Source organism: Trachymyrmex septentrionalis, unplaced genomic scaffold, assembly GCF_001594115.1.
Source record: "Trachymyrmex septentrionalis isolate Tsep2-gDNA-1 unplaced genomic scaffold, Tsep1.0 scaffold164, whole genome shotgun sequence".
Taxonomy (NCBI): domain Eukaryota; kingdom Metazoa; phylum Arthropoda; class Insecta; order Hymenoptera; family Formicidae; genus Trachymyrmex; species Trachymyrmex septentrionalis.
In genome coordinates this window covers 187,871-214,058 of record NW_017304800.1, presented here as the reverse complement: position 1 = coordinate 214,058, position 26,188 = coordinate 187,871, and the positions used below count along the sequence as shown (strand labels likewise).

At 32.7% G+C, this 26,188-nt stretch overlaps 1 protein-coding gene across 1 annotated transcript in view; it reads left to right on the top strand.

The window, feature by feature from the left end:
* Positions 1 to 6,901: 6,901 nt before the first annotated feature.
* Positions 6,902 to 26,188, top strand: part of LOC108746294 (myotrophin-like) — a 27,725-nt gene continuing 8,438 nt past the window's right edge. Inside the window, exon 1 of the mRNA XM_018482970.1 lies at positions 6,902 to 7,223. Coding sequence (XP_018338472.1) covers positions 7,155 to 7,223 — 69 coding nt within the window. The 5' untranslated portion in view covers positions 6,902 to 7,154. The remainder of the gene's footprint in view (positions 7,224 to 26,188) is intronic.

The following is a 26,188-nucleotide window of genomic DNA, read 5'->3' as shown; positions in this document are numbered from 1 at the left end:
CAGAAATTGCTGATATTATTTTTGAATTTAACTGAATTAAAAAAAACTGTATTCCTATTCACAATTCTGAATTGAGTAGTATTTACAATGCACAGAAAATGCTAATATTATTTTTAAATTGAAAGGCATAGAGATATGCAATTGTTATAAATGAATAAAAGTGCATTCAAGGTTAAAAAGGCATGTGTATTTGCTTTATGCAATTTCTATAAATGAATAAAAATGCAATTAGGATTGAAAAGGATTTATTTTTCGTGCAAAATTGAAATCACTGTGCCATATGATATGCCTGTGGCCTCAACAAGCTCGCGCACTTTCACTCGTCGATCAGTCAAAACAATATCGTGGACTTTATCGATGATTTCTGAGACGCAGCAGCCTCAATTGAACGTCCCGAAGTGCATCACATGTGGATGTACGACCACGTTTAAATTCATTCACCCAATTGTGTATAGTCGCAAATGCTGGTGCAGATGTGCTATGAACTTATCCAACTCGGCTTTGATTTCTTTCGGTGTTAAACCTTTTATATGTAGATGTTTGATCACTCATTTTTTTTCATTTTGTCATGTCACATTACTTTTTGACAAGTAGCATCTTTCAGCTGATTATTATCAAATTTTGAGCGTAATTCATCGTGTGGTTTCATTTCTGTAGACGATTAAAGTGAACAACCTTTGTATTTTTTGCGGAAAAAACCAGCTCCGAAGAAGGCGAAGACCGGTGAAATCGGCTGAAAAGGTGATGGCCACAGTTTTTTTGGATGCACGCGGTATAATTCATATCGATTACCTTCCGTCGAAGCAAACGATCAATGGCGATTACTATACAGCCTTATTGGACCGTTTCAACAACATTTTAAAGAAAAAACGTCCCCACTTGGCGAAGAAGAAAGTGCTCTTCCATCAAGACAATACACGTGCCCGGCCCGATGGCCAAATTCAACGAATTCCACTATGAATTGCTTCTCCATCCAGCATATTCGCCAGATTTAGCCCCCTGCTATTATTTCCTGTTTCCAAACCTGAAGAAATGATTCCAAACCTGAAGAATTGGAGGACAGAGATTCACTACCAGAGAGCAGCTCATTGCCGAAACAGAGGCTTATTTTAAAGGGTTGGACAAATCATATTATTCGGACAGCTTGAAAAAGTTGGAGAATTGTTGGATCAAGTATATCGAGCTGAAAGGAGACTATGTTGAGAAATAAAAAGGAATCGATAAAAAAAAATATGTTTTACTATGTAGTTTTTCTAAAAACTTATTGATTTGCCCTTATGACTGCATACATTGTCAAACTTGTAACACAATCAATCTAAGACACTAATAATCACTCCAAATTAAAAATCTAAAGAATTTACAAATCTATAAAGAATTTACAAATTAAATCCTAGTTAGTCACTATTAGTTACTGTACCGCGTATCGCATACCGCGCTTAATGTAATCGCATCCTTTTACTCGAAATATATAGTACACGTAATGTATACAGTATAGCATATAGAGTAAATCTTTCTTAGAGAGGAAGTTTTGGAATGTAGCCCTGAATCCTACATTTATGCTGGATTCACACTGAATCCGACGTGCGTCGTACGACGTTCTGTAACCGATCAGAAAGCAAAATTTTATTTCATGTCACGTGCCAGAATAATAGATAATTCCCATTTTTGCCTAGAATAGCTGTGATAAAATTGAGACAGTTCAGACACATAACACTAAAGGGTCTGACATTTAATGGTCTTTGCAATCTTTCCAATTTACAGCCGTTCAAGTGGCGTTTCTTTTTATGATTAAAATCTACAACATATATACCGCAGCCAATAGTGACAAGATTCTAATCCAGCAGAAAAACAAGCATTGTATGCAGCAGACATTATTCTTAAGGCCATTCTACATTGGTCGTAACGTTGGAAGCGTCGTAAGCATCATGCGATTTTAAAATTGAAGCGAATTGGCTGAAACAACAAGCTTGTTACTTGCGACATCTACGATATTATAGAACGATTTTTACACCGTGTTTCATATCGATGATATGAAACAAAATACAGTTTTCTAATTGATTGCAAAGCGTACGAAGCACGTCAGATATAGTGTAAATCCAGCATTAGGGTGCTTTTTCTTGCTGTCTAAAGTCCTATATATAAAGCATATAAGGTTTAAACACAATAGGTACAGACAATAGGCACAAGGAACAAGGAATAACGAACTGTCCAATTAGAGCTCTGGAATATAATATCGAACTTATATACCAGAGTTCTGATTGGATGGCTCGTAAGCAAATAGATAAGACGTAATCAGTAAGCAAATTGCCCAATCACGGTAGAGATCATAAGACTAGTAGCGAATCCAATTTTACGATATCCTTACTGATTACGCGTCTTACGATCTTATGTTTTTCTATGTGCTCCCGGCTTTACATGTAGTACGGTAAGAGGCACGGGCCAGTGATTTTGCGTTATTAAGCACTTTTGAATAAAATTAATTGATTTAAATGCAATTATTAAGTAAATCCGTTGGAAAAAATAAGAATATTGATGAAATATGCATAGAAATAAGTTAATATATTTAAAAAATTTATTACTAATGCTGCTTATCGCGGTACATGTAATAGAAGGGAAAAAAACAAGCTGCATGGTTTACGTGGTTCCTATAGTTATTTAGTTTCTGTATCGCGTATCGTGTATCGCGCTACGTGTAATCACATCCTAAAGGTGCCGTCCCATTAAACACGGATCGGATTTCTTACTGAAATTGAGCATTCCATTCTAGTTCTATTCCGTAAGGAATTCCGCGAGGAATATTGTGTCGATAAATAAATGTATTTGATTCATCGATATTTCATTATTTTGGGTAGTTGAAGCAATAATGTACATATAATTTGTGCAATTAACTTGCTGATAATTGTGAATTCCCTAAAATACTAAATTAATGGTGAAATATATTTTCTAACCAGATTCCGTTCTGTTTTTACTGAATGGGACGGGTAGAGGAAACTGTTACGAAACGGAACTGGAATGGAATGTTCAATTCTAATTAGAAATCCAATTCATCATTTCGATCCGTGCTTAATGGGACAGCACCATGGTGCTCTTGTGTATTTTAAACATAAGAGCGATCCAGAAGCCGCCATGTTGCCGTTATTTGAAGTTGGCGTTAGGTCAGTATTATTTTACGTATTTATAATATAATGAATTTGATTTGAACTTGTGTGTGCAATAATAAAAATAATTTAATTTATATAATTTATAATAATTAATATATAAATATAAATAATTTATAATTTATATAAAAATAACAATTTATAATAATTTACATATATACACAACATAAATAAAATGTAAATACAAATAATTAATCGAAAGAAATGCAAATTTCTGCATCCTTTTTTTATAAAACTATTTGTGCACATGTTTATTTGACATGTACTTATTTTCGCGAAATGTCACTTTGCGTGTTATTTCAAAGTTACGCAATGCAAATGTTTAAAATAGTCGCATCTACGCAGAACGGTACGAAATTTGTCTCGAAAACGAGCACATCTTTAATACTTCCACCATGGACGGCACCCTAAGCGAAAGGTAGATTTAATTTAATTTAATTTAATTTAGTTTATTGCGCAAAGCTATATGAAAAAGACTACATGTTAACAGAGTAATAGACATAAAGTATGATACAATAGACTATAGTTAACATAGAGTAATAGACATAAAGTATGATACAATAGACTATAGTTAACATAAACATAAATACAATAGACAATAGTAGCTTGCAAATGGTTAGGCGTCAGCAAAACTGCTGTTACAAAGTCTACAGTAACAAAAAAGATAAGATATAAGAGGTAATAGTTAAAATCATATACACTCACATATATCCACACACATACACTCACTTAAATACACACACGCGCAACACCTGCAAACACACCAATTACATCAGTCTCATTTAAATACTGTATTATAAGTGACGCAATGAAACACGAGGCAATTGATCGAAAGGATGATAGAGAGGGAGAGGTTTTTATTGAATGGAAGGAAATTAAAATGTTTGACAGAGATGTAGGAGAAAGCGGCACAGAACTTAATAGACCGATATATGGGGAAAGATAAGCAATCTTGGTATCTAGTGACAAGAGGATTAGAAGAGGAATGATGCTCAGAGTTCAACTGAAGGAGACGTCGCAGATATAGAGGAGTATTGGAGCGAAGAAGGAAAAATACAAGACAGCACAGATGGAAAATAAAACGTTGCCAAATTTTAAGCCAGTCAGATCTCTGGTAATACGGACATATATGATCATATTTACGAATACAATAGGAGAAATGGAGATAAAAATTTTGGATACGCTGTATACGATTTAGCAGATGTTGGTTAAGAGCAGGAACGTAGACGAAATCAGATAGAGAAATAACAAGTAATTGAGAAGTGAGAAGTTTTTGAGAGCAGGAAAGGATATGGCGAAGGGGATAAAAAAGACATAAACGAGCATAAGCAGTCCAACATTTGACGGCCACGTTTGACTCGAATGATCATGAAGAGTCAACATAGACACCAAAAATTTTAATAGAGGAGAAGCGAGAAATTGGAATAGAATTAAGAGAAATGTCGAAGGACTAAATACGGGATAACACAATGTTGAGGAACCGATAATCAACAAGGATAATTTAGAAGAAATTAGATGCAGGGCATTATTAGTCGACCATTCGGCGATAAATTTTAAGTCTGTATTCAAAGCAGAACAAATTGTTAAAGCATAGATGAAAGGATTTGAGAAGAATTACGTCATCTGCATACATGAAGAGCTCGGAGGACAGAGAAACATTAGACAAACCAGAGACAAAAATATTAAAGAGTAAAGGTCCGAGAATGGAACCCTAGTGAACACTAGAGAGAACGCAAGAGTAGAAGAGAAAAGAGGAAAAGGATTATTTACGAAGACTTGCTGCGTGTGGTTTGTAAGGAACGAGCAGATTAGCGAGAGAGCAGGATAAGAAAGACCGCATAACTTGAGTTTGATTAAAAGTAGGTCATGATTGACAGTATCGAAAGCTTTTGTGAAGTCCAGCGCAACGATGGAAGTAAGGCGACAATTGTCGAAATTACGAAGCACGACGTCAGAGATGTGAAACAATTCCGTCGTTGCTGTAAGATCGACGAAAATCAGATTAACAGGAGGGAAAGATATTAAAATTTGAGATGAGGCATTAAGTTGTGAGAAGCAGATACATTCAAGCAACTTTAAGAGGAAAGGAGGGAACGAGATAGGGCGAAAAGATGAAGGAGAAAAGAGGTTAGTAGTTTTTTGAAATAGGAAGAACAATAGATGCACTCGAGTGAAGATAACTTGAATGTCGCGTATCGCGTATCGTGCATCGCACTGGTGTACAAAAGCCGTAAGGAGCTCCGTACGAAAAAAGAAACAGGGAATAGAGAACAGAGAATTTTAACCTATCAAAAATTATATATTCCAATACATGATATCTAATAAGTTGAAATTCTTATTCTCTGTTCCTTTTATTGTGCGAAACCCCTAACACATCTGACATATGTAATCTCAACCACTAACGGAATACAGAGTTCACTCCGCTAACAGAATCAACGGAGTAAGTACATTTTTCTTTTTCAATTTTGGTTCCTACCTTTAGTAAATCAAGGAGACTAATAGCGCCATAATGAAGTACAGAGTGTTAGAGGTTGGAGGAAGGTTGGAGTATGTTTATTTTTTACGACACTGGAGCGGTCTAAATATGGCGACGCAAGAGTGATGGTAGATCCGATTTAGTGGTGAGGGTTCGATGTCGGATCTCTTTATGCATAGGACTCTAATACTGACATTTGACGCTCATTTTCGGCGTCAAAATAGGTCGCGTGATCAAAATTGATGCTTGATATTAATTGATTTTTATCACATGACTTATTTTAACGCCAAAAATGAGCACCGAGCATCGACATGAGAAGGCACCTTTAAAATGGGTTTTTACTTGACGTTACAACGCTCATTTTCAGCGTCAAAACAGGTCACGTGATCAAAATTGATGCTTAGTATTCGTCAATTTTGATCACGTAATCTGTTTTGACGTTCAAATCGAGCATCAGCATGAAAATGCAGTCTTATGGCTTCGGCATATCAGCGCGATGTTCGTCGCGCGCGACACGCGATATCCAAAGCATACAGCTTTATCGATATTCTTCGATGTACTGTCATTGGATATCGCGTGTCGCGCGCGACTAACATCGCGCTGGTGTGCCGGAGGCATTAAGGTATCTTTTTATGCATCGCTAAATCGCTCGAAATTTAGCGACGAAACTCATCGACCGCTGTTTTTTTTTGGTATCATGAAAATGGAATGCGCGATAAAAAGTAGCGATTTCAGACATTACGATTGACTTTCGTTACAATTCTTTTTGCTCCAAATTATAATGTTCTTTACTGCTAAGTATAGTGAGTGATATAGTCGCACTGTTAAATATATACAGGAATACCATGAGTGGCAAAAGAAATGTTTAGAAATTATAAAAAAGCAAGAAGAGGTTAGAAAGAAATGACTGTTTAGTGCATCATTTATTGCAATTATGTCTGCAGGTAGAAAAACATACAAAAAAAAAAAGATTTTGGAGGACCCCTGTTTGTGCAGAACGGAAATTGCATGGTTTAATAAAATAAATTCATTTTGATAAAATAAATTCAAATTGTAACGATTATTGCTACAACTTTAATCAAATCGAACTACAGAAGCGACTGATAGCGACAACTTTCAAGCGATTGATGGAGTTACATGACTTTCCGATCGCTACACTAATCGCTGCCATGTAAAGGTACTTTTAGTTTTCCGAGCGTCACGCGAAAAACGCCGAGATGCCATCTCTTGATCTCCCATGTATGTTTTTTTTCTGGCATCACTAGTACAAATTGTCAATGGCATTAATACACACTACACTGTATGTATGGCGAGATTTATCAGTCAGAATTTACTTGAATTTACTATCAATAGCAACTGAATTCCGGAGTTTCGTTGAATTTCATGAACGAATGATTGAGGTACGGAACGGATAAGAGAGTTGCAGAAAAAAAAATAAAAAAGTAGACTTACGTAGTGTGTGGCAGTGTGGATACAACCGTCGTTCGTCGTGTAAATCCACAAGACAAGCATCGACGAAAATGAGTGAGCTCGTTTGGGGCATAAAAAACGGCGATCTTGAACAAGTACGAGACATCGTTGAGAATAAGGTAAATATGATGTGAAATGTTTAATTCTTAGAGATGTTTCAAAAAATGCATGCACATTTCGACTGCGTGATGATTGATACACACAATATATAACGCCGTCGTCTTTCTAGACTATTACGTATATAAAATATATTATACACTAGAAGTTTATCGAATAATTGGTAAATAAATGCACGATTTGATAACGAAAGTATTTATAAGTACTTAAATAACTATGTCACGCTCGCACGCGTTCTTCAATATCAATTGCCAACAAGTTCTATTTTTACTCTTTTTATTTGAATATTTCTCTTCTTGAGTATGTTGTCTCTTGTGAACGTAAGTATTTTGTCGTCATAGGAACGAGCACTTTAGAAATTGAAATAGGTGTAAGTGTGTAAAACATTATAAAGATATACAGGATGTTCAGCGTAACAATCCACATGATTTTTCAGACAGTTAAAAAAAAGATTGAAGGGTGAGTATTCATCTGTTTTATATAGGTTACATGCAATAAAAAAACTTAAAAAAATTTTTTTTTTATAAGGAACTCAAAGTTATCTTAAGGGGATCCTACAATGAATCTGTTTAATCAATTGTTCAAACAAGTATTTTTTTAATTGATGTTTTTACAAATTAAAAAATTCTCTATAATTAAAATATAAACATTAATGTAGTTCAAACCGGCCAACTTTATGCCAAAAACAAAAAAAGATGGAAAATTATAGTTTTGTTATTTTTAACGTCGATTCTAATAATGTTTGCTTTATATATGAGTTTTATACTTCGTATATTTCTTATTTTATAGTTTAAGTAAGTTTTCGAAACCAATTTCTTATCTAAAATAAGAAATCGTCTTCGAAAACTTATTTAAAATAAAAAACAAGTTATTTTTTTATTTTAAATAAAGTTATTCTTTATTTTAAATAAATAAGTGCATTTTCGGATTCTATTTCTTATTTTATATTTTAAATAATTTCTTGTAATCTATTTCATACTTAATATTTTAAATAAGTTCTTGGAATCTATTTTATATTTTTTATTTCAAATAAGTCGTTACTTTACCGACTTTTACGATTTTATATTTTAAATAAGTTTCTGAAACTTATTCTTTACTTTTTATTTAAAATAATCGTATCAGTTATTTTACCGAGCTCTGCTTTTATGTGCATTTATGGAGTTACTATACAGTTGTTTAGGATTCTATTTTTTGTGGCTGAACACTTTTAGAACTTAAAGTGAGATAATGTCTAATTTACATCGTGCATTTGATTACTGGTATTAACTAGTAATTGTGTATTGAATTAGATTATCAAGTTTTAATATAGTGACTGTGTATTATGTATTATTACTATCTGATTAGTGTACTATCTCTTACATTTTACACGATTTTATGATGAATTTGATGAAGTATTTCTTCTTAAGAAATGATAACTGCGATCAAATTGGTGAGTGTTTTATTGAGATGATGTTTTTGCTTGGTTTTTACAGAATTTTAAAAGAAGATAACATTTTAACAGATTTTTATTTTATTCAGATTTTAATTTTATTTTTTATTTTTATTTATTGGTTAACAAATATGTTTCTTTAATTAGAATATAATAAAATTCCGAACAATCGATCAGTAAATCGCTTGCAAGTAATTCGTGGTCTCCGTGAGGCATTCATCAATATCGCTATATAAATTGGATAACTTTCATCACGATTTTTCTATGACGATGGAAATGAATTTTGTTGTGAATTTTGTTTTATCTGAGGATGGCTCAATCCAAGAATCGAAACATGTAATGTAATGTGTTTTATAATGTGTTATTTATAGAATTTTTTTTATACATTTTATATATCATATTACAGTTCTTGCATTTATAATTAATTACGTTGACAGTTAAGGTATTAACTACTAAAAATCGATGGATATTGATTTTCAATAATTTTTTACTCAAATACTATAAACTTTACAGAAAAACAGCAAGAGATAAAAATTATTTTTTTCTCATAAAATTCTGAGAATTTTTTCAGAATTTTTTAATATTGTATTTTCTCATGTTGGTAAAAATACATATAATAGTTGCCAATATAAGAAAATGTAGTACAAAAAAGTTGATAAAAAAATCTGAAAAAATCCTTAGAGTTTTATGAGAAGAAAATAAACAATTTTTATCTCTTGCTATTGTTCTGTAAAGTTGGTAGTATTTGAGTAAAAAATTATTGAAAACCAATATTTGGCGATTTTTAGTAGAGCTCGGATTATCCGGGTATCAGCTTCGTTACCTGTGCACACGGATTTGGACAGATTCCGCGGATATCCATTAATTCGGGTACTTGTGGAATCGTATACGGGTACTCGCCTCAATACGGATATCCGCCATATGCTACAGATATTTGTGCATATCTTTGTTAATTTTAAAGATTTGTGTTTTAGAATCGTTTGTAGTGATTCTCATTTCGTTTATAATTAATTAGTTTAAATTATGTTGTAACTTTTAAAATATTCAACTACAAACAAAAGAAAAATCTCTACAAATGATTTGTTGTTTTGAATCAAAATATGTTAATAATTTTTCTTTATCTTAAATTCGGGTGACAGTCTTTCTTTTAAAAATCTCTATTTTATTATGAGTTGAATTACAAACAATTGCAAACGAAATATTATACTGTTGTCGCAATTGATAAAACAAACTATGTTAATAAAATGGAAGCAAGATTATTGCAAGATTATTGCAAGATACTAACACTTACACAGTTTTAAATCGTAGTCCGATCAATAAATTATTAGGTGAATTACAGAAATTGTTGAAAACATGGAAATAGCAAGGTTTTATATCTAACTCCACATATAATTTTCTTAATTCTACGAATCCAACATTACCGAGGGCATACGCGTTGCCGAAAATTGACAAACCAGGCAATCCATATCATAGTTTCTTCCGTAGGCAGTCCGTTGCACAATTTCGTTTCCTTTTTACATAACATTTTGGTGTCTTGTCTTGGAAAAACTGTTTTGGTTATGTTAAAAACAGCAAGTTAAAAACTTAACTCATACCAAATTACCACATTGTTTCACTCGACATGATGTCACTTTTCACCAATATATAATACCGGTTGACTTAGTTATCAAGAGTATTGAATAACATTGGTTGACTACAGAAAGCAATATCACCTTGCTTAAAACGGAGTTTATAAAAGCAATTAACTTAGTGTTCCATTCTACGTTCTTTACTTTTAACGAAAAATTTAAACAATCGTATGGTGTTCCTACAGGGTCTCCATTTTCCTCAATTGTAGCGGATCTTGTTATGCAGGATCTAGAGAGAACTGTTCTTGAAAGTTTGCCGTTTTTATTGGGTTTCTACGTGAGGTACATTGATGACATTACACTGTCAATATAGGAGAAAAATATTGATAATTTATTAAGTATGTTTAATAGTTACCATCCTCGATTCCATGGAATGAGGCGGTAATTGTTTTTGTGGATTTTTTGGACATAACCTTAATAAAGAAGGATGAGTATTTGATATATGATTAGTATCATAAACTCTCGGCATGGTATCTAAACTATTATTTGTATCATACGAGTGCCATAAAATGGGGCAATTAAATGGGTTTGATAGACAGGGTTTTATTATTATAGCAGCCAACTTTCCATCAGAAAAATTTTAGTTTCATTAACATCTTACTTATTAACGATTATCTTTTAAGGCTGATTTTTGAAAGCTAACAACAATACTGCCAACAATTTAATTACATATTTTACTGTTTCCTATGTGCCTTCAGTACGGAGAAATTCAAGAGATTTTTTAAAAATAACAGAATGGTGCGTTTGGCTTACATAGGAATTAATAAACTAAATACCTCTATAAAAACACAAAAAGATAAATTACCGTCACAATTGCACTCTAATGTAGTCTACAAAATTAATTGTCAAAATTGTGATGCATCCTATGGGCCAAAATGGTTATTGAAGGCACGTATTAATGAACATCGGAATAACATAAATAGGAATACCATACAACACTCTGTAATTACAGAGCATAGAACGGAGCACAATCACGATTTTGATTGGAATAACATCAAAATTTTACAAGAAGAACAAGGATTTAATAAAAACTAATTTCGGAAGAGATCCATATAAAAAAACAAAAAAAATGAACTTAATCTGTAAAATGATCCATTATATAATGATTTAATTTAGAGGAAATGTATGTGTTCTTGTTTTATAAATTATAAATTTGTATAGTCGATTTTTATAAAGAGAGAACTTTATTACTTCAGCTTGTAGTTGCCAAGAAGGGACTTGATTTACAGTAAATCTTTTAAACACACTCATCCTTTTACACCGCAGATAAAAAAAATCTAACTATTTGACTCTATTTTTATTTCTACACTTTTTGTGCTACGCCACAAATATCTTATTTCTAACTTTCTGTTTGTTCCTAAATATTTTAGTAACTACTTTAATCTATCCTATCACAGTTCCGATTATCACAGTATAGATATATTTCTTTATCTTATAATCTATAAATATCCATGCATCATTAAAATACATAATATACTATATAAATATAAAAATGTATAAATACATCACATAATGTAATACAATATAAACACACATAAAAATATCCTAGCATTTCTAACAGTATACTTTACGCAGCCAGACGCAATCATGTTCCACTACCTACAATATATTACTCCATGTCAGTTATCTCAATAATTCTTTCTTCATCAATTATCTTTTTTCTAATCTTTTTTCCCTTTCTCTCTTTAATTTACTTAAAACTTTACATTTTTCTGAATCTAATTCTTCGCTCCAAAGTTTCTTTCATATTTACTCCCTATTTTTTCTTAAATCCCTGAACCAACTACACACTTTTTGTTGCATTCCTTCACGTAATGTTCTATGCAATCCATCTCTATTCCGTAGAATACACAGCTTCTATATTCTATTTCTTATATCTAACTAGTATTTACTTCCTTCTTCCACATATTTCCGCATCTAAGTTTTACCACTCTCTCACACTTTCGCTTATTCCCAATCTATATAGATTTTCCTTCCTTAAATAATTGGGACATCTATTCCCTGTATCTTTTTGTACCTTCTATTGTATCTCGCAGTCCTTAACTTACTGTCTTCCCACTGTCTTTGCACATCCCTTTCTCTTCTAATTATTTCTAATTATAAAACTTTCTCTTTCTTTACCATATAAATTCTTGCAGTTGCCCTCTTCCTTCTCCCTCCAACAGCATCCTAATAGATTATCTTCCCTTGTTGTCTTTATTTTTTCTCGCATCTCATAGCTCTTATTCCCCAGCCTATTCTTAATTTATCCAGCTAGTTCCCTCATTATCACATATCTTGGGGTGCTCTATATTGAATATCTATTTCACATAATCCATCATAATTTTCTCAAGACTTCTTTCTTCCCATTCCCAGATCTCCACTCCACACCTCATAACACTTTGAATTAGATATTTAAACAGTGTCCTCCTTATAAAATCGTTCTTTGCATAATCTTTCCCCTAATCACGATACCTTTCTAGTTGCCATCCTCCCTTTTTTGCTCAATTCTACTATGTGATCATCATAATCACTTTTCCTAAGTGTTAAGCCTAAGTATTTGAAAGATTGTACTTCTTCAATTTCTTTGCTCTCCCATTTCCATAATTCCTTCTTTTCTTTCTCCTACGTATTAAATACGAGGGTGGTCCCAGAAGTACCCGACCTGACGTATAGATGGCGGTTGTTGTATAAAAAAAGTCACTGTAGGGGAAAACACCAACTTTCTAAAGCTTAACTATGAAGTTTGAAGACGCTACGTTGTTCAGTATTTGTTTGGCAGCCATCAATAGTGGACGATCTCGGTGAATTTGCAAAGATGGAAAAAATTGGTCATCGTTATGTGATACAATACTTTCATTTGAAAGGTCTTAGCTCAACCAATATCAAAGCCGAGCTGGATTCTACTCTGGAGGAGTCTGCTCCTTCGTTTACAACAGTAAAATATTGGGTGGCAGAGTTTAAACGAGGCCGTACGAGCTGCGAAGACGAACATCGCAGTGGTCGACCAAGTGAGGTGGCCATTCCAGAAATGGTGAAGAAAATCCACAAAATGGTATTGGGTGACCGTCGATTGAAAGTGCGCGAGCTAGCAGACATGGTAAACATTTCAAAAAGTGCTGTACATCGCATATTGGCTGAAAATTTGGAGATGAGAAAGCTGTGCGCAAGGTGGGTGCCGCGCTTGCTCACAATCGAACAAAAGCAGCGTCGAGAGGATGTTGAGTTAAAGTTCGCATTGCTTCCCCACGCACCCTATTTGCCAGATTTAGCCCCCTCGGATTATTTTCTCTTTCCAAACTTGAAAAAATGGCTCGGTGGTAGAAGATTTACCAACAATGAAGAGGTGGAGTCTGCGGTTAATGGCTATTTTGAGGAGTTCAATGGTTCTTACTATAAACAGGCCATCAAAGCTATTGAACATCGCTGGGAAAAGTGTATCGAGCTAAAAGGAGACTATGTTGAGAAATAAAGATATTTTTTTCCAAATTTTTTGTGTTTTCTTTGTTAGGTCGGGTACTTCTGGGACCACCCTCGTATTACTATCTTCGTTTTTTCGGCGCACAATTCTAGTTTCCTACCTTTTAAAAATCTAAGTATGTTCATCATATCTAACATCGCAACCCTATTTTTCGCCAATAGCACTATGTCGTTCGCATACACTAGGTTCCAGATTCTTACATTACCTATCGCAATTCCTCCTATATCTTTATTTCTTACTCTCGGTCAAGATTCGCAATGTATAAATTAAATAGGAGTGGACTCAGAAGACAGCTCTGCCTAACTCCTTTTCTTGTCTGTGGAACTTCTCTGACAAATTCTTGTTCGTCTTAACAGCAATCTTCGTGTTCTCGTATATGCGCTCTAATCTCCTTATCAGCTGCTTTTTTATTTCATATCTCCTTAGTAGTGAATTTCTATCCACTCTGTTGAAAGCTGTCTTTAGGTCCGCAAAGAGAACGTATATTTTCATCTCCTTATCTCCTGCTTGCTTGCTCTTTTAAATCAAATGATTTAGTACAAATATGTTATCCATCGTTGACCTGCCTTTCCTGAATCCCGTTTGCGTCTCCGGGATTAGACTTTTCTTCCATATCTTCTCTTCCAATTTAATTCTTAGGATCTCCGCATATTATTTGTACGTTTTACACAGTAACGATATCCCTCTATAGTTTTCTACTAATTCAGTATTTCCTCTCTTATATAATGGCACAATGATACTCTGTCTCCAATCCTCAGGAATTTCACCTTGTCTTCACACTTGTCTCAATAACTCGACCATGTTTTTTCATAACGTATCTCCCGCATATTTCCACGCTTCCATCGGGATTCCGTCGATTCTCACAGCCTTCTTATTTTTTATTTTCTTTAGCGCTCCTCTGATTTCTTCCTCTTCCAAATTTTCATCCTCCTGTTCTCCCGCCCTATCTCTTGCCTCCATTTCCTTCTTTTTCTGTGCAACCATCTTAGTGTCGCTTAGCAGATTCATAAAATGCTGTCTCCATTCCTCTTTCTCAATATTATTATCTCTTCATATCCTCTTACCTCTTTTCTTGTTTATAAATTTTCATACATCTGCTTCCCTCTTCAAATATCTCAATTCAGCTTCCTCTCTCCCTCTCTCTTTTCTTTTTGCTTCTTCTCTTTTAACTTCTTTAGTTTTTTTCTTTTTTCTCTCTTATCTGTCTGTTTTTCCTTGTCTCCATCTTTTATATATTCTCTATGCTTCCTTTTTCTTTCTGGCACAACTTCTATCCCACTAATCCTTGTGTCCTAGTTCAAAACTTTTAATTTTTACCTTCCTCTTGACTAACGCTCCACAATTTTCTTAATTCTCTGCCACTTTTCCTCTATTGTTATTCCTATCTGTTCTGCTTCATTAGCCAAAATTTTTGTCTTTTCTTGATATTCTTTTATCATCTCTTCATTCCAAATAATTATCTCTTTTATTCCTTGATTTTTTTTCTTCTTTTATCATCTGCCTCTCTTTTTCTCCTTCCAAGCAGCAAATGATCCGAGTCCACCCTGTCTTCTACTGCAAATTCTCTTATGCTTTCTCTTATAGCTTCATTTACAATCAAATAATCAGTAACCGTACTATCTCTATAATCTACATAAGTATATTCCCCGTCCCAATCTCCTTCCATCGTTCTATTTAAAATATATCATCTTTTTCTCTGCAACCAACTCTTTCTCTCCATTTCCTATCACTTTATCTTTATTTCTTTCTATTTCCTCTTCTTCCCATTCCACACCACATAATTCACCTGTTTTCACATTAAAATCCCTACCTCCTCTTCTTCCATACCCCCTAAAATTTTGTCGAACTTTTCTTCTAAATTTTTCCAACTCTCCCTATTGTATACTGATATTACTACAACCTTCTTTTCTCCTGTACTTATAACCGACATTACTACTCCCTTTTTATTTTTACATACCAAATTCGTTTCCTTTATCCAATTTTCCTTTACGCCTATTACAAATCCCCCTATAGCCCTACCTCTTCTTTTCTCTACGCGTATATGCACACTCTCATTTATGTGAACCTCTTCTCTACTTTTTTTCACTCTTTTTCTTTCAGCCATATTTTGCATAAGCTCACAAAATCAAACTTACTTAAAAATTTCCAGAAATCTTTATCCTTATTGCTTACATCCGCAGTGTTCCAAAATATAAATTTTCTTTCTCTTTTGTTTACCTTCAAACTTCCTTCCCTCTGCATCTCTCTTTTACCTCTTCCCCTTCCCCCTTTTCCAATAAAGGAAATAACTTTTCAATCTCCCTTCTTGGCTTAACTTAAATTTTGTTCCTCTCCTTCTCCATTCCTTAACTTATTTCCTTTTCTCTCTTCTCTCCATCCCCATATTTCCTATTATTATTATTTTCCTTTTCATTATTTTGTCCCTCTTCTCTTTCAATTTCCGTCCATGATTTCCAAACTCCCTTTATTTTTACTCTCCTATATCCTATTTTTATATCTTCCCCCTTATTTTCCTGTGTTTTCATCTATCTATTATTAGCGTCCTCAAAACTCAGATCATTTTCGAAGAAGATTCTCCCTTTAATTTATTTTTTTTTTGTTTCTTATTATCTTTTTCTTTATTTCCTCATTATTCACTTTAATAATAACTACTGGCCCACTCATCTTCCAACTCACTATCTCTATGTCCACCCCTATTTTCTTCTTTATAAATTTCTATGCCCAAACCTTGCCCTTTTCCATATCTTTAACTCCTTCCCAGTTAACCCCTTTAATTACAATATTGCAATTACAATACTTACAATACTTAATTACAATTTCCTTTCCTCTCGTTCTTTTTGCACCACAATTTTTGAACTGCTCCTATGTCTCTCTCACTATTCATGCTTCCTTTCATCATTTTTTGCTACATGCACTTCCGGCCCTAACTGTAAAAACTCGTATTACTAACGTTCCTCCCCCTTCCCCTCCTTCATTTTCTGTATTACTATATTTTATCTTCCTTTTCTTATTATATTTTATCTTCCTTGATTCTTCTAATCTATTCTTTACTATATTTCTCTCATCTCTCTTTCCCACCTTCCTCTATCCCGCCATCTAATTCTAACCTCTTCTGCATATTCTTTTTTTTTTGCTTGATACGCCTCTTCTATTCTTGCAAACTTATTCCTACAATTTCTTTCCATTTCCTCTTGTTTATTCTTATACTACTTTTCTAAATTTCTAATTTTATCCTTCCACATCCTTTCTTTTATCCTAAAATTTTCCATCATTGTCTTTTTTTCCTCACATAATTTCTTAAATTCATCCTGCATTTGATCGTACATATCTTTTTCTTCCCTTCCATATGCTTCACTCTTTCCTTTTTTTTCCTCCAACTGGAAAGGTACCTTTTTCTTTACCTCTTTTACCTCTGTAATCAATTCTTTTTATCTGAGATCCGGTTTTCTTTTTCTCGTCTTCTCAGTCGACCCTCCTGCGTTCGGCATCCTAATCTTTCTTTCTCGCTTATCTCTAAACTCCTCAAACTCTTATTCTTCTTTTCGCACGAGCACTCCTTCATGTATCCTAATTATACTACCTCTCTTTTTGCTCTTACTAATAATCACCCTACCTACCTTCTAATCGCTTCTATCTATTTTATTGTACGGAATCAACCACTTAAGTTTAGTCTCCTTCTTTTTACTTCGTTAAAACAAATGTATATAGCAGTAGGTGTTCTATCTTGCAAGAGATGGCGTTGCAATATTAGATAAAGATATGTATACGTTTGAGTGAGACACGATATATAATAAATATAAGAAATGAATGAAAGATGTCATTATTATCGAATTTGGAATTTAAAATGTCTGTACTATCGACCTCGATCAAGTTCGGCTGTCGCTTCAGCATCCTTTTAAGACGATAATACGGCTCTCTGATTAGTTCATGACATCTTAAGCCTGTACGGTCTTGAATATTAGATTTGATTATGAATACCAGCCTTAAACATCTAATTAAAATGTTATTGTTATTCGAAAATTTATGTGTGGCATACATGAGTGAGACATTGATAACACTAGACCGCTAACTCGTCCCTTTAAGGGGATGCTGGAGTGATCAAATTGTCGGTATTTTGTAGATCGATATAAATCTCCGAATTTACTGGACGAAATAAAAAATCCTTTTACAGGATTAAAGTAGACGCAAAATTTTGTGTGTGGTGCAATATATTTTATATAAAAATCAGAAAAAAAGTTGAAAACTTACATTTTTTTAACTCGTAGAACTGCTCACCTAACGTAGATATTTCCTTACAAAAGTTTTATAGCTCATGGACCATACCATAGTGTACCACTCAGCGTATGACGTGCACAAATAATACTTTATAAAACTAAGATTAAAAGCTTCAAAAGAAAGATTTATATCGATTTGCGAATGACGTGTATACGAATGCTGAGCGAAGACTCGGAATAGTAAACAGCAATAATTATGTCTAGCAGTAAGTGTTCGATCTTCTAAAAGATGGCATTGCAATATGTTAGATAAGGACAGATGAATGCGTTTGAGCGAGACACAACGATATATAATAAGTATAAGAAACGAATGGAAGATGTCACTATTACCGAATTTGGAATAGTTCTATCGATAATTCAGACGACTCCAGCCCTTAAGGCACTAGATATGTAAGTCTCATCCGCCATTTTGATTCCACTCGATTGATAGGTTATAGTACGATTAGTGACAAAGGTATATGTTAAGAAGAACCTGCTTACCTCAAATTTTAATAAAAATACACTAAATCAATTGCGTTTTGGCGTAAAAAAAATAAAGATTTGACAAGAAAAAAGTGTCATTTTGCTCCGCGAATCGAGACATTAATTCTTAAAGTCGACGAATATTCGGGTTAGGAAATCTGTCATAACAGATTATTTCACTATACTTTAAAAACATTAATTTTCTGTTAAAGTAATGAATTTGTATTTTAAAAGTAGTGAATTTGTGTTTTTAAAGCAGTGAACCGCTGTAATAGATTGTCTAATCCGAATAGTCGTGACTTTAAGGATTAATATCTCGGTTCGCGGAGCATTGAGCGACACTTTTTTCTTATCAAATCTTTATTTTTACACGAAAACGCATCGATACAATATTTTTATCAAAATTTGGGCTCTTCTTAACATTTATCTTTGTCACTAACCGTACTATAACTTATCAAGTTAAACCAAAATGGCAGATGAGAATATCTAAATATCTAGTGTCTTAATCCCTTTAATTGTTGTCAAACGTATGTATTACATGCGCAGAATAAGTACATTTGTATACTGCGCTTGATTTCTATACATTCTTTTGAACCAATCGCAGAAACGCTTGATCATCCGACCTAAAGACCCTATAAAGGTTGTTTTTCAGCTAGGACACAAAACATTACATTATGTTCCACTGTGTAAGATACTTGTTGAAACAGTTTAGTTTCAGTAAACAGTTCAACAGTAGTTAATGTAACACTGTCTCATAATTGAAACACTTTGTGTAAGATACAGTGTCACCTGTGTATATTATTGGAAAACACTCATTAAGAGTCGCGACATGAATCGACTTTTGTATGCAAGGTAGTAGCTTAACAAAAAATCGATAACAGAGAAATATATCGTATCTTTGTCTAATCCTAATGTGTGTTTCTAACCTAAATCTTTAAAAATGGTTGGGTATGCAGCCCCATTTTGCAATAATTCAGTGGCCAAGGGTTACATAATTAAAGCATTTCCTCGAAAAGTGAAACGTCATCCTTTATGAGCGAAAAATATTAGCGATAGAGGTTGAGGAAATAGTGTGAAAAATTGGACGCCTGTGTAACAGCAAATTTTTTTCTCGTATACGTTATTTCGACATATAATGTAAGAAATCGATTTGTTATTATAATTCCTTTAAAGTAATTAATTTTAATTATATTGTTGAAATTTAAGAGTAACACGAATATAGGTAGGTATTCAAGTACAGGCGGAAATTGTTAAAACATGCCGCACCAATCAAAATGCGGTTTTCTTATGTCGTGACTCTTATTAGAAAGTCTCTAACCCGATCTAGAATATCTTTGTGAACTTGACTTCTTATAAATTAAATTTTTTTAGTATTTCGTTTGTAGTTGATTGATTGTAGCAACAATAGTTTTATTTGTAGTTTTACATAATAAAAAATAAAAAATTTTTTTTAAATAACACCCGACTTTAAGATAAAAAAAATTGTTAATATATATTGATCCAGAATCGTTTGTAGTTGTTTGTAGTGATTTTCCGGTCGTTTGTAGTTGCACCGTTTAAAAGTTACAACAAATTACGTAACTTTGCCAATTTTTGAGATATCTCAAATCCGCTCACAGCATCTTTCTTAGAGTTGTTTGTAGTTGTTTGTAGTGATTTTTCGATTGTTTGTAGTTGCACCGTTTAAAAGTTACAGTAAATTTACAATAAACGTGAGCGGATTTGTAATTACTGTAAATTTGTTGTAACTTTTCTCTCCGATTTAAATGAGCTTTTAATATGTTATTCTATGGAAAAATAGGAGACACGTATTTTTTTATACGTGTTGAGTCGTGTTAAGGGAGTGAAATCCTCCTTTGAAGAAAATTGGTTTTTTTCTTTCAGATTGAATATCGTCGAAACTATGAAAGATAGAGAAAAATGTTTTAAATAAAAATTGAATGGTTGCAAGAATACTTCATAACTATAATAAAAAAAATTTATTTGTTTATTGTATACCCCCACTTCCATCCCTAAGTTTCAAAAATTTTTTAATTTTTATGACTAATGAAAAATTAAAGAGCATTTTACGCTGAAAACAATGTTTTTTACAATAAACATATAAACCGTTGCAATATTCTCGGTTTATACTGATTACAAAGATGATGCTCATGAAAAAAATATGCAAAGAGACTTTCTGCACCATGTGCAAGTAATTACAGCTATTTCACCACAAATATCGCATGTTGGTTTCGAATGTTTTTTAAAGCAAAAATCGACCGGTGTTTCAAATTTTACTGGCCTATGTTCCAAATATCCACTTTTGTATCAAACGTGTTTAAACAAATTATTGTAGTAAATCTTGGCGATAAAAATTGATTGTGCGTTAATGATTGTAATTTATAATAGCGTTTCTAGAATGAAGTTTTATCAAGATTTAAAAGCATGATTACATCTGGAAAATGCTTGATGAAATTCTTCCAACGGAATTCAAAAATATCTAACGGTTGCATTTTTCCAGTTGTTTCAGCTAGTATAGTTAATACAACAATATCTTTTGCAGAATCTGATCTATTTCTTTGAATTATATTCGAACAATGACCAGTCCACGAATCTAACAGTAAAACTGAATTTGGTTCAACATTTGGAAAATATACTTCCCTTACCCAAATTTCAAAATAATTAGATGTTAGTTTATCAGATTTTGACGCCATAATAAAAATATTATTTGTGGTAAATTTCGTTTCTTGTGTATCCTAGGACTTAATGTCCCACTAGGTTCTTTTAACATTATAAGAACTGAAGATAATAATCTACCGTCGGCTGAAATAATAGGTTGTATAACTGCATAATCGCAGATATTGACTGTGCTACACTCACTACTTTTTTTACACCTTTCTTTGTCAATGTATGACCAGCATGTAATTTTAATTGAAAACCACTTTGGTCCGAATTGTATACATTTTCAATTTCATGGCGGTCAATATAATATTTGACATTTTCAATAAACTTATTACTGCTTGTAAAGCTTCCTTTGACATTAAAGCTTTTTTAGTTATAAATTTCGTAATTTTTCTAGATACAATTTAATGCGCGAGCTTAAATCTTCTAACTCATTTGTGTGATGCTTTAAAACCTAATAAGTTTTCTTGTTGTTGTGCTTGCAAAGCTCATCGTATAATATCAATATCATGGATCATTGCCCCTCTAATGGATTGCTTCAATAGATTTATCTAACGTGTCTGCTGAAATTCGTCCCAACTTTTCTAATCTACTACCACCTACATTCATTTGCTTTTCCCATCGTCGCAATTGTTCTGCTGATATTACTTTCTGAAACCTTGATTTTATAGATTTAATTGTTCTTGGTTTAACCACTTCTCTAGTATTCAACTGCTTCGTTTTTATATTCTATTGAAATATCATCGATGTCACAAAACCTTTCCTTTACATTGCATGCGTAATTTTCTTCTTCATTTACGAGTTCTATTTCTTGTGCTTCTTGTACATCTCATACAAGTTTAAAAAATTCAACGATTCTTCTTTTTCGGTTTCATAGTAGTCTTTCATACAGTTCTTTTCCATTTTTCTCTCCATCGTAACTTCTTCTGATGTTATAGGACTTTCTGGGAAGTCCAAGGCAATAAATACTACAGACAGCAGTATTATTACGTTTCGTGAATTAAACCGCATTTATTTCCTAAAACTTATAAATATTATTTACATGTCTATTTCCAATATAATAATTATTAGAAAGAAAGAGAGAAACAAAAAAAGTTTTTAATGTTTATTTCATAATAAATTTGATATCTTCTTATCGGTTATTTTTCAAAAAAATTTATTGAACGAGCGAAAAACAATCTTGTACATGGAAATGTCGTCTTACTATTTACAAGTATTTTAAATATTGTAATCAAATTATAAATATGCTGTTTCATCAAATCCTAATAGTTAAATAAAAAAAGGAAATAAAACGTATATAATCATTTCAAAAAATCATTTAAAAAAAATTTCAAAGTAAAAAAATATAAAAAGCAATAAAAACTTTAACAGTAAACACTTATTAATAGAGCTCCGTATTACTCACAACGAGATAGTACTTATTAATCGAAATCAAATCGAAACTGCGAATTTCCTACGACGAGCTGCACCTTTTATACTTATGTTCATGTCAAGAACAGATAGTGAAACTTTCACTATTGCATACAGCACTACTACAGCAACTGGTAGTAATCAACTATATTTATTACATAGTTGCAATAATAAGACGCAATGTTTTGTCAATACATTATTCATGTTAACATTGAATACGACGGACACTGCAAAATGAACGATATTTTACGAAAATAATAATATTTTTATTCATACTTTGATTTTAATTGCCTGAGGTACATTTGTATATATGTATATTATCAAAAATATTTGATTGGTTTCGAAAGTTTAACAAAAAAAGTCACTATTACTATTACTGTTATTATTATTATTAGTATTATTATTAATATCATTATTAGTATTATTATTATTATTATTACATTTTATTGTAAAAAGCTCTTATTATAATAGCTAGTGCGATATTGATGCGTACTGGACTATTCATTCAACGCTATCTCGAGTAGCCAATGGTATCAGACGGATACTCATGGAGCGCGTATATAAAGTGTTTTTCATTCATATTCTAAAAATGCGTTTGCGGAACATGACTTTATTACAGGTCATTGTTTTCAGCGTAAAATGTTCTTTAATTTTTATCATTATAAAAATTAAAAAATTTTTGAAATTTAGGGATGGGAGTGAGGGTATGCAATAAACAAACAAATAAATAAATTTTTTTTATTATAGTTATGAAGTTGTTACATCCCGATAAAATTCTCTCTTTGCTTATTATAAATATACGATTTATACCTTTATTTTATCTCTAGTTTAGTATTTCGTCTTAGTTTTGATATTTTGTCCCTATTTTATCTTTATTTCGAAACTTATCATATCTTTTATATATTGTAAAATTCTTTTCCTTTTTATAGCAGGGCATATTTAGTTCCTTTATTTAAACATTCAAACCAATAGATAGCTCACGCGTCACATATGTAGATAAAGAATATCTATTCTACAATCTTCCCTTTTCTTTTGAAGGTTCCTTTTTCTAAAATAACTAAACAATAACATATATGCTTAATAATTAAGTAGTATTATATATTAAGTAGTATTATATATTAATATTGTAGTATATATAAGTAAATAATAGTATATATTAAGACCTTCCCGAATGCGAGGATGAATATTTTTATTTTTCTTTTTTTCTTTCCCTTTTTCTTTATAAAATTAAAACCAATTAAAAATATATCATTACTTCACCTCGCATAAGGATGTTAGTTGAGTAAAATCGAACTTTTATTATAAATTATTAAAACTCTCAACTATTATCTTAAGATTAAACTTGTAGAGCTGGGAGGGCTTACGCGGAGCCTTGCTGCCTTAAGGAAACAAGCGCGAGTATAGGTTCTACCAAATCTTGAGGAGCATTGATTGGTCCTGAAGGAATACTCCCACATTCATTTCCAAAATATAAAAGGACCTGCCAAAAGCAGGAACGAGCAGAGAGAAAGAACGAGCGCATAAAAGAGCAAAAATAATACTTGTCCGACATAATCATTGTTTTTTTTGTTTCCTTTGTTTTGTCTTATTCATTAAACGAGAAAACTAAACTAAATCGGCCGAAACCTGAATCTCTGTTCTGCGTCTTATTAAACTGTATATATATATATATATATATATATATATATATATATATATATATATACGTGAGTATCCGAGGAGCTGTTGTAACTGTCACTGCCAATAGCGTGGCCCCCGTCTTATATCGCTTCCTCGGAATATTCATAATTATCTTATATTCGAAGGACTGTTACGACTGTCGCTGCCAATAGCGTGATCCCCGTCTTACGACACTCCTTCGAATCATTAATTTCTTTGCGCTACCTCCATGCCAACTGAAGACGGATCAAGACAGCAAGAAAAGAGATTGAGATTTCAAATTAAAACAGCTCTCATTTCTAATCACGATCCTTTCCCCTATTTCCAAAAATTAGCGCAGTTCCTAGACCAAAAAAACCCGCAAGACTCACCCCGCGCAAATATTATACATATTCCCTCAAACGGTTGGAAGTCAACCTCGCGTTTCCTAATTACAAGGACATTCAAAAGGCCGATCCCCGCAGATTCGCCTATAAACTCCGTAATCTTTTTGGCACCGGGTTCAAAATCACCCTTCCAATTATCCAATTCCTCCCAGCGAATATCCTTAACCGCACAACCTGATCTCCGATCCCCGGGTAAATTACTTAGATGCATTGACCTTAAAACCGGAGAAAATCTCAAGCGACGCGACGTAACAAAATATTCTTGCAACCATTCACTTTTTATTTAAAATATTTTTCTTTATCTTTCATAGTTTCGATATTCAATCTGCAAGGAAAAAACCGATTATTTTCAAGAAAGGATTTCATTTCCTTAACATGCGACTCAGCACGTATAAAAAAATACGTGTCTCCTATTTTTTTCCATACAATAACATACTAAAAACTCATTTAAATCAGAGAGATTCACTTGGTTGTGTTCTCTTGTGAGTAGGGCAAAAATATTTTATGTCTCTCAGTCTTACTGACACTCATTGGATAGGCTATTCTTCTTCCATTACTATAAGTTCTATGAGTTTAATAACATCCATTATAAAATTGATCAATCGTATTTTTTCCTCGGAGAAAGAATAAAACGATTGTAATTGGCTAATTTCATAACTACGGATGTTATTAAACCCGATTAAAGGTCGACAGGAGTGACGGGCCAAGTCTGATTTAACTTTGGAGACTTCACGTGGTAAAACCTTGAAGCTCTGGATTCAAGGCTGCCAATTTCAGATAATATAATCTCCATCTTCTTATCTGTATTCATATACATACGAACACTAATATGATTCCTGTCGAGAGCGAACGAGACAGCGAAAGAGAGCGAAACTGTGGTCGCTGTACAAGCGACTGAAAACCGGTAATGCTTTCTCGATCTCGGCCGCTCGGTGTATATCAGTATACGAGTAAGGGCATTCGAGATAAGTTTTAATAAATTTTAGTAATCGTATAAGAGGTTGGGCACAATATAAATAAATATTATAAATAAATTAAATCTTCATTGTGTCAGTGAGTAGTAAAAAATTCAAACTAAAACTATTTCTTTGTTTAAATGCAAAAAAATGGAATCATGAATTAAAGTTTTTATAATTACATTATATAAAGTCAAATGATTGATGTACCTTAGCCAAAATAAAATGTTCTGAAGTACATCTATGTGTACATATAAAAAATTAATTAATTATAATATAAGAAAATTCAATTTAATAGCAGATTATATGAAAAGATTATATTCAAATAGACCAAACAGTAAAAATGCTTCGTGTCAGAGTAATTCCTAATTTAACAATAACTTCTTCATACATTACATAACCAAATGTTGATTAATTAATTCAATGTTTAATTTAGTTTATACTGTGCTTTTATTATAAAATACGAGGGGTGTTCAAAAAGTAAGTTTCCCTGCTCCGGGAAAAAAGCAAAACACAATTTTTAGGTTAAAGTAACATATGTATTTATTGTTTGACTTATAAACTATTTTTCTACATAGTCCCCTTGGACTTGAATACATTTTTTATATCTGTTCTGAAGCTTTGACAAACCTTGTTTATAAA